At 43.7% G+C, this 9756-nt stretch overlaps 1 protein-coding gene across 1 annotated transcript in view; it reads right to left on the bottom strand.

Annotated features, from left to right (window-relative positions):
• Positions 1 to 9756, bottom strand: part of FAM20B (family with sequence similarity 20, member B) — a 72977-nt gene that overhangs the window by 39220 nt on the left and 24001 nt on the right. The window contains exons 4-6 of the mRNA XM_011968043.1: positions 5859 to 6030; positions 5459 to 5650; positions 3100 to 3159 (exon numbers count right to left, since the gene is read on the bottom strand). Of these exons, the coding sequence (XP_011823433.1) occupies positions 3100 to 3159; positions 5459 to 5650; positions 5859 to 6030 (424 nt within the window). The remainder of the gene's footprint in view (positions 1 to 3099; positions 3160 to 5458; positions 5651 to 5858; positions 6031 to 9756) is intronic.

Genomic DNA, 9756 nt, shown 5'->3' with positions numbered 1-9756 from the left:
AAGTAGGAATTACTAGGTACGCAGAAATGTCTGATTCTGTAAAAGGCAGCCTGTTGTGCAACAATTTAAAAGCTAAGGAAGACTGTTGCATAAAGCATGCATGGAAGGGACAAACAGGCACAGACGGAGTACAGTTATTTTTTATTCTGAAATATATTACAAATGCCCAGAGCATCAGAGCTTCCTCTGTGACTAAGTTATCACGTTATTTCCTCTTAGCTCCAAATTCACTCTTCAAAATATGCTCTGCTGGCCAGGCACAGTGGCTCACGCCTGTAATCCCAACACTTTGGGAGGCCATGGTGGGCAGATCACCTGAGGTCAGGAGTTCCAGACCAGCCCCACCAACATGGTGAAACCCCATCTCTACTAAAAACACAAAAAATTAGCTGGGCGTGGTGGCGGGCACCTGTAATCCCAGCTACTCAGGAGGCTGAGGCAGGAGAATCACCCGAACCCAGGAGACGGAGATTGCAGTGAGCCGAGATCATGCCACTGTACTCCAGCCCGGGCGACAGAGCGAGACTCCATCTCAAAAAACCAAACAAAACCAAAATGTGCTCTGCTACAACGGATGGGATTCATTTAAGCATCTTTCCCCTAAAGCTTTCTCACTAGAGGGCGCTAAGAGCACACTGCAAGGGGAAGGGGCTCTCCAAATGCTTCTGTGGGTCGATAGTGGTGTTGGGGAGGCACAGAGGTCATCCAGTGAAGCCCTGTCTAGCCACATTCCCAGAAAGTGTGGGTCCTTGGTGACCTCAAGCCTTAGCCTGGCCTGGGGATAACTGTCCTGAGGCCCTCTCAACATGGAAACCAGAGATTTGAAGGTCATCTGCTCACCCTGGCCCCAATTCCCTCTGAAGGCCCACATGTGTGCCTCACTTGCAGCACAGAAGGTTCCTACTGGATTCTCTCTCTCCCTCTGCATGTCATGACACCAGCTATGGCTTGAATGTACACCCAGCCTGCACTCTGGAGAACTGCTTCTGGCTTGTTCAGCACCTGCAAACTAGCAAACTTCTCTGCTATCTGGTGGGTTGAGCTAAACCTTCTCCACTGAAGTCCAAACTCCAGTCATTGGGAGGGGATCCCCTTCCAAGTTTGTCCTTCCTTGGGTACTCTCCCTCAGCCCTAGTTTTCTTTTACAGTCACTCCTGTTATTGGAATTTAATAATTCTTTATATTGGGTTGGGCTCAGTGGCTCACGCCTGTAATGCCAGCACTTTGGGAGGCCAAGGCGGGCAGAGCACAAGGTCAGGAGTTCTAGACCAGCCTGGCCAACATGGTGAAACCCCGTCTCTACTAAAAATACAAAAATTAGCCAGGTGTGGTGACAGGCACCTGTAATCCCAGCTACTTGGGAGGCTGACTCAGGAGAATAGCTTGAACACGGGAGGTGGAGGTTGCAGTGAGCCGAGATCGCTCCACTGTACTCCAGCCTGGGTGACACAGCAAGACTCCGTCTCAAAAAAAAAAAAAAAACAAAAAAAAAAACAATTATTTATATTAAACACCTCTGTTTAACACACTGTGTCTTTTTTATCTCCTGATTGAACCAGACTGATAAAACTACTACGACAAAAACATCTTCAAAGACAAACGCACAATTCTTGATTGTATATATCACTACTTCCCATCATTAATAAAGACAATTAAAGACTGCCTGAGTAAACTGTTACTTTCTACAGAATTTTGTTGTTATTTAAAAAAAGAAAGAAGAGAAAGAGACTAGTTGCTAGGGCAGTTTTATGTGATATGATGTTGCTGGGAGCTGACCAGTATTAAGTGGTGCTTTTGAACTTGCTTTTCTATGAAGCTAAGCAAGGTGAATCCCAGCTGATTCTTCATGTGCATGCTCTAAAATTACACCAGGATGGTCGGGTGCGGTGGTTCACACCTGTAATCCTAGCACTTTGGAAGGCTGAGGCAGGTGGATCACTTGAGGTCAGTAGTTCCAGATCAGCCTGGCCAACATAGTGAAACCCATCTCTACTGCAAATACAAAAATTAGCTGGCTTTGGTAGCAGGTGCCTGTAGTCCCGGCTACTTGGGAGGCTGAGGCACAAGAATTGCTTGAACCCGAGAGGCAGAGGTTGCCATAAGCTGAGATTGCGCCGCGGCACTCCCACCTGGGTGACAGACGCAGATGCTGTCTCAAATTAAAAAAAAATAATAATAAAAAAATAAAATAATTTCAGGAATGATGAAAAGAAGCTTCTTAGACTTTAGCTCATTTTCTTGACTCGTTTTTCAATTTCTCTGTTCCCGGTTTTTTAAAAAAACCAATTACTATTTATTTTCTATTTTTGTGAGACAGAGTCTCACTCAGTCACCCAGATTGGAGTGCAATGGCGCAATCTCGGCTCACTGCAACCTCCGCCTCCCAGGTTCAAGCAATTCTCCTGTCTCAGCCTCCTAAGTAGCTGGAATACTGGTGCCTGCCACCATGCCCGGCTCATTTTTGTATTTTTATTAGAGACGGGATTTCGTCATGTTGGCCAGGCTGGTCTCAAACTCCTGACCTCAGGTGATCCACTCACCTCGGCCTCCCAAATTCCTGGAATTACAGGAGTGAGTCACTGTGCCTGGCCAAAATCAATTATTATTTATGGAAAAAGTTACTTTTGGTTTAATTTCAAACTGAAATATGCGAACCCCAGGTGGTATGTGATGGGTGAGTGAGAGGACTTGAAACCACAAGGTAACCAGGTGTAGTAACCAGGGATGCAGATTTTACTCAGTTTGTTTTTTGTTGTTTTTTTTTTTTGGCGGTGGGGTGGGGAGTATGGGTGATTATATTCTGCTATTAAACCAAACATAGACATGTATTACTGAATACATACACTCTTCTATTCATACAAAATTTGAGATGAATTCTGAGCTGTGGGTTATCTGCCTTCACTTTTCCCTGATATCCCATTTCAGGATCTCCAGAGGTTCATATCCCATTTCAGGATCTCCAGAGGTTCTAGGTTGGAGAAGTATGAAAAGCACGTCTCAGGTATCAGAAAGCCTGAGGGCCAAGAAAATGGATGTACTGTTACCTGAGCCTGGAAAGGAAGGCAATGCAGGCACATGTATTTGCTATGCACAACTTACATGCAACACTGATAGAGAGGGGCAAGAATGCTTCTTTCATCCAGCGAGGGGTTCCCAAAGCTGAAAATTAAATTAAAACTTAGTGAATTCAGTGGAAGTACCATTCTTTTCTTAGCATCAAAGCAATAGCAAATTCTATGTGAAACTGAACTGTGATCCTAGATAATTTCACGCTCCAGCAGCTCAAATCACTTAAATTGAAAACAAGCGGGGCATGACCAATTAGACACAGGATCCCTAACAGCCTGTACTAAAATATCTGACAACAAATATACTCATTTACAAGGGACCTTTTCCTGCCAAGATATTAGAAGGTACTGGAGCATAATTATGGTAAACACAGTGTGGAGTTCACAGACCAAAGGGAGAACTTGAAGACCCCTAAGCCTGCAAAGGTTTTAAGGACCAGAGGGAGAAATAAAGGCCATTTATATTAGATTCCCACAAACAAGCAGATGACCACTACTTGTAAAAAGAAGTCACACTTGTTCTACTCCCAAATTACCAATATCCTATTCCCTACAAGTAAGTATATGTACCGATTCAAATTGGAAAAACTGTTCACAGAGGCTGAGGAAACTGATTCACAGCAGATGCAAAAATTACCTTAGCAGCAATTCAGAGTTAGAAAAGGAGAACTGATTCTAGAAAACTGTCAACCTTTCCCTCTTTCCAGAGGTTCACCTTAATAGCTGGAGTCTGGTAGTTCTTAGTACAGTGTAGGTCCTCCAGTAATTCAAGGCAAAGGCAACTGCTATTGTCTGAATGTTTGTATCCCCCTGAAATTCGTAATCCCTGGTGTAACAGTCCAACAGTATTAAGAGGTAGGGCCTTTGGGAGATGATTAAGCCATAAGGGAAGAGCCCACATCAACAGGTTTAGTGCCCTTATAAATGAGGTCAGAGGGAGCATGTTCACCTCTTCTGCCATATGAGGACACATAGAAGGCACCATCTGAGGAACAGGCCCTCACCAGACACTGAATCTGCTGGCACCTTCATCTTAAGAGTTCTCAGCCTCTGAAACTAAGCAATACATTTCCAATGATTATGAATTACCCAGTCCAAGGGATTTTGTATAGCAGCCTGAATGGACAAAGCAACTATTTTGATATATACCAAATAACAAATATCATGTGTATCACAGGATGAGTGCTATGTGCTTTGCTGTAATGGGGTAGAGGGAGAGGCAGTGTTTGCTGGTCTTTCATTTTCTGTGGTCGTCACCATCTTTCGCGAAGCACAAGGTGCCTGGTGTTCAGTACAAGATGGTGGCATCATTAGCAAATGCTGCCCAAGCACTCTGCTGAGGAGCCATGTCTTAGCTTATTTCCAACAACCAATGTTAACAGTAGTGACCTAGGGCCTGGAAAATTCTGTACTCCAAGGAAGCATTCTATTTAGTAAGTATTTATTAAATGCAACTAAAAGGGTGGCACTACGCCTGTAATCCCAGCACTTTGAGAAGCCGAGGCGAGTGGAGCACTTGAGGTCAGGAGTTCAAGACCAGCCTAGCCAACATGGTGAAACCCCGTCTCTACTAAAAATACAAAATGAGCAGGTGCCTGTAGTCCCAGCTACTCAGGAGACTGAGGCTGGAGAATCGCTTGAACCCAGGAGGCAGAGGTTGCAGTGAGCTGAGATTGTGCCACTGCACTCCAGCCTGGGCAACAGAGCAAGATTCCATCTCAAAAAAAATTTTTTTTAAAAGTGTGGCACTAAAGTGGCCACCATGGAGAATGCAGAATATGAAATGGAAATACAATGTGCTCTCCAAATAGCTCAGGCCTAAAAAAATAAGGACATTCTATTTATTCAAAATGAATAAACTTTTCTTATTCAAGATAGAAGTAACTTGTCGTTATACATAAAATCCACACTAGGCAACAGCTCTTCTTCCCATGATAGCAAAAGTATGGGCCTAGACTAACATAAAAATAGCAAAACATCCTATCAAATAAATTAATTTTTTAATTGCAGGAACCTTTGGATAGAATAAATTTAATAACAAATTCCACACTCCATTACATCTGTATCTCTCAAGTTTCTAAACACCAAATATCATAGCCAAGAAAGAATGATGTAGGTAGTAACAAATGAATGACCCTGGTTTCCAGTTGTCTGAGAAGAGGCTCATAGAGTCTTAGACTCCTTGGAAAGAATTGCTTTTCCATTTTTTGAAGTACTGAGATCCCTGAGAGTAGAGAGAACGACAGGTACCAATAGCAAAGACTCCAAGTGGAAAAAGAAGGACGCCACCTATCAACTGTATTCTGGATGTTCTCCAGGATGCTCTGGAAAATGCCCTTCTTTCACACACAGAAACCCCTCCCTGACAAGGACAGTCCTGCTGGTCTCACCTTTTGGCATTATCAAGAAGGATGAGCATACTCGCGCCTTCATCATCTTGAAAGCTCTCATAGTGATGGCGGTCAGCATTGCCAATCAGGTAATCAAAGACAGCTGTGTCAATGATGTCCAAGAGGCGCGGGCCAGAGTCATAAGGGGATGTTTTCTTCACAGCATCACAGTAGCTCTCGTCATACTCCCACCTGGAGACAAACAGCATCACCAGCACTGAGTGTCAACACTGTACCTGGCACTGTTACATACAAAGAGAAGACAGAGTTCCTACCTACTGGGTTTGCCCCTGACTCCACAGTTCTTTTTACTCTTGGACAGAAGTGCTGGTTCCTTTACAGAATTGGCACCTGGCTAGGCACAGGGGAGAATTAAGTAATGGCTCATAGAAGCATTTACCTGGCCAATTTGCCTTCTCGGTAAGTCCTGCCCCATGGGTGACGGTGTTTCTGCAGAGGCCACACATCTGGAAGCCAAAGTGTGACAGATCCCTCCATTGTGTCTCCATCAGCACAAGCTGGTTCTGTTTCTCGGCAGTAATAGCACTTCCCATAAAAACAAGTATTGTTTCCTACAGGACAGAAAGGAGCCAAATACACTTAAGGAAATAATGAAGACTCCAAATTCTCTCCCAAATAATGCAGAACAGAGTAGCTAAGTAAATAGGCATGGTGAAAACAAAGACCCTGAGTTTACTATATTTCAAACACTTATTTTCCTGGATAGGTAATAAAAAAGCACACAGTATAAAAAAAAATTCAAAAAGTACAAAAGGATATACACCCAAAAGCAAGTTGCCCTTGCCTCCTGTATCCTTCCTACCCAGTCTCTCTCTCTGGCATCAACTACCATCACCAGGATCCTTCAAATTCACTTTGTTTGTTTTGTTTTTGTTCTTGTTTTGAGACGGGGTCTGGCTTTGTCATCCAAGCTGGAGTGCAGTGGCGTGATCTAGCTCATTGCAACCTCTGCCTCTGGGGCTCAAGACATCCTTCCATCTCAGCCTCCTGAGTAGCTGGAACTATAGGTGTATGCCTCCATGCCCAGCTAATTTTTTATTTTTCTGGTAGAGATGGGGTTTTGCCATGTTGGCCAGGCTGGGCTCAAATTCCTGGACTCATGATCTGCCCACCTCAGCCTCTCAAAATGCTGGGATTATAGGCATGAGCCACCATGTTCGGCCTCTAAACTCACTAATTTTTTTTTTTTTTTTTTTTTTTTTTGAGACTGAGTCTTGCTCTGTCACCCAGGCTGGAGTGCAGTGGCACAATCTTGACTCACTGCAACCTCCGCCTCCCAGGTTCAAGCAAGTCTCCCATCTCAGCCTCCTGAGTAGCTGGTATTACAGGCACATGCCACCACGCTTGGCTAATTTTTGTATTTTCAGTAGAGACATGGTTTCACCAATTGGCCAGGCTGGTCTCGAACTCCTGACCTCAGGTGATCCACCCACCTCGGCCTCCCAAAGTGCTGGGATTACAGGTGTGAGCTACCGCGCCTGGCCTGAACTCAACTTTAATTAAAGGAAAGTAACGTCCTCCTCTTCTTCATTAGGACTGAGATCTTGGCCAGAGTGCCCAGGGGAAGGCAAAAAGGTCAGGTACTAGGCCAAGTGTGGCCAAGAGTTTGGTTACATAGAGGGGGAGGTATAGAGGAAGGGGGGAAGTTGAGCAAATAAGTAGACAGACTGAGTGTAACAGTAACCAGGCTTCTCACCAGTGGAGAAGAGAGTTAAACATACAGAAAGAGAGAAAGCCAGGATAAATCCTGCAGTGGTGAATTAGAATTGGAAATACTAGTTTGAATTGATGGGTTTTTTGTTTGTTTGTTTTTTGTTTTGTTTTTTTTTGAGATGGAGTCTCTCTCTCTTGCCCAGGCTGGAGTGCAGTGGCGTGATCTCGGCTCACTGAAACCTCTGCCTCCTGGGTTCAAGCAATTCTCCAGCCTCAGCCTCCCGAGTAGCTGGGACTACAGTTGCATGCCACCACGCTAGCTAATTTTTGTATTTTTATTAGAGATGGGGTTTCACCATATTGGACAGGCTGGTCTCGGAACTCCTGACCTCATGATCCACCCGCCTCAGCCTCCCAGAGTGCTGGGATTACAGGCATGAGCCACTGTGCCAGGCCTGAATTGATGGGTTTAATACACAGATACAGAAAAAGATACGCCTGTATCCTTTTAATGTGAAGAAATAGCTGACTTCAGGCCTGGGTTAGGGAAAGTACAAGATGAGCCTGGACCACAGCATTATGCTAGTTGCAAGAAAGTGCTTGGAGAATGATGGGACCATTCTAAAATGACACAGGAACTAGTTTGTAGAGGTTCCCACTGGCCAAATGTGGAACAGTTTAAGCATCTGAATAATTATAAATGGTAATAAATTGTAGCTCATAGTGAGTTCATGGTGATATAAATAAACACATGAATGTGTGGAGGCGGGGGAGTTCTACCCTTCAACGGAATGACAACTAATAGGTCTAGAAGCAATGATAGAATGAAAAAAATCATTTGAAGGCCAGGAACTGTGGCTCACATCTGTAATCCCAGCACCTTGGGAGGCCGAGGGAGAAGGATCACTTGAGACCAGCCTGGACAACACAATGAAACCTTGTCTCTATAAAAATAAAAGTAAAAACATTAGCCAGGCATGGTGGCACATCCCTGTAGTCAAAGCCACTCAGGAGGCTGAGGTAGAAGGACTGCTTGAGAGCAGGAGGTTGAGGCTGCATTTGCAGTGGGCCATGATCGTGCCACTGCACTCCAGCCTGGGTGACAGAGACTCTGTTTCAAAAAAAATAAAAATATAAAAATTATCATTTGATGATACTGCTGAGAGAGAGCATTAAAAAAAAAAAAATCACCATTTGGCAACTATCATAATAAGTGAACTCCTGATCACTTGAGGTCAGGAATTTGAGACCAGCCTGGCCAACATGGTGAAACCCCATCTCTACTAAAAATACAAAATTAGCCGAGAGTAGTGGTATGCACCTGTAATTCCAACTACTCGGAAGGCTGAGGCAGGAGAATTGCTGGAACCTGAGAGGCAAAGGTTGCAGTGAGCTGAGATTGCGCCACTGCACTCCAGCCTGAGTGATAGAGCAAAACTCCATCTCGGGGGAAAAAAAAAAAAAAAAAAAAATTTGAGAGAGAGTATTTACATCTCATGTCACAGAAGGCTATCTGCCCTACGGATGAACTCCTATACAGCGATAAGACCAATGACACAGCAGAAAATGAGCAAAGGATATGCAAAGACAGTTAATAGAAAATACAAATAGCTCTCAAACAAAAAGATGCTACATATGAAATACACAAAATCAAAAGTTTAATAACATATTGTTGGTGAAGCTAGGAGAAAGAGTCACTCTCATATATTTCTATGGGAATATAAACTGGTTAAACATCTATATAGGATAATGTGGCCACACCTATCGCCCTTTGACGTAGCACTCCCATTTCTAGAAATGCTTGCTCATGTGTGAAATAATACGTATGGGGGTTCCCCAACCATTTTGGCACCAGGGACTGGTTTTGTGGAAGACAATTTTCCACAGACAGGGGTTGGGGGCTGGGTGGCAATGGTTTCAGGATGAAACTGCTCCATGTCAGATCATCAGGTATTAGATTCTCATAAGGAACGCGCAGCCTAGATCCTTCACGTGCGCAGTTCACAATAGGGCTTGTGCTCCTATGAGAATATAATGCTGCCACTGATCTGACAAGGAGCTGGTGCTGAGGCGGTAATGCTTGCTCACCCCTCACCTCATGCTGTGCGGCCCAGTTCCTACCATGACACAGACTGGTACTATTCCACAGCCCAGGGGTTGGGGACCCCTGACATATATACAAGGTAATTCTGGGCAACACTGGCTGTAAAAACAAAATACTGGAACAACATATAAGTCCAATAAAATTCTGGTTATATGAATTATGGTAAACCCAAATAATGGAACACTTTGTAGTGTAAAACAACAAGCTCATTGTACATGATACAGAGTTCTAGGATGTATTAAGTAAAAAGAGTAAGATGCAAAAGTATGCAAAGTGGGCCATATGTTGTATAAAATGGTAGAGATAGATAAAAATATATATTCATACACAAAAAGACATAAGGAAATTACTAATTAGAGGTTGCCACTCAGAGAAAGGGGAAGGAACTGGACGGACAAGAAAAATTTTCATTGAATTTCACAGAATTTTTTTTTTTTTTTTTTTTTTTGAGATACAATCTTGCTCTGTCTCCCAGGGTAGAGTGCAGTGGCATGATCTTGGCTCACTGCAACCTCTGCTT

This window comes from Mandrillus leucophaeus, unplaced genomic scaffold (assembly GCF_000951045.1).
Source record: "Mandrillus leucophaeus isolate KB7577 unplaced genomic scaffold, Mleu.le_1.0 Scaffold825, whole genome shotgun sequence".
Classification (NCBI taxonomy): domain Eukaryota; kingdom Metazoa; phylum Chordata; class Mammalia; order Primates; family Cercopithecidae; genus Mandrillus; species Mandrillus leucophaeus.
This window is presented reverse-complemented; position numbering and strand designations above follow the sequence as displayed.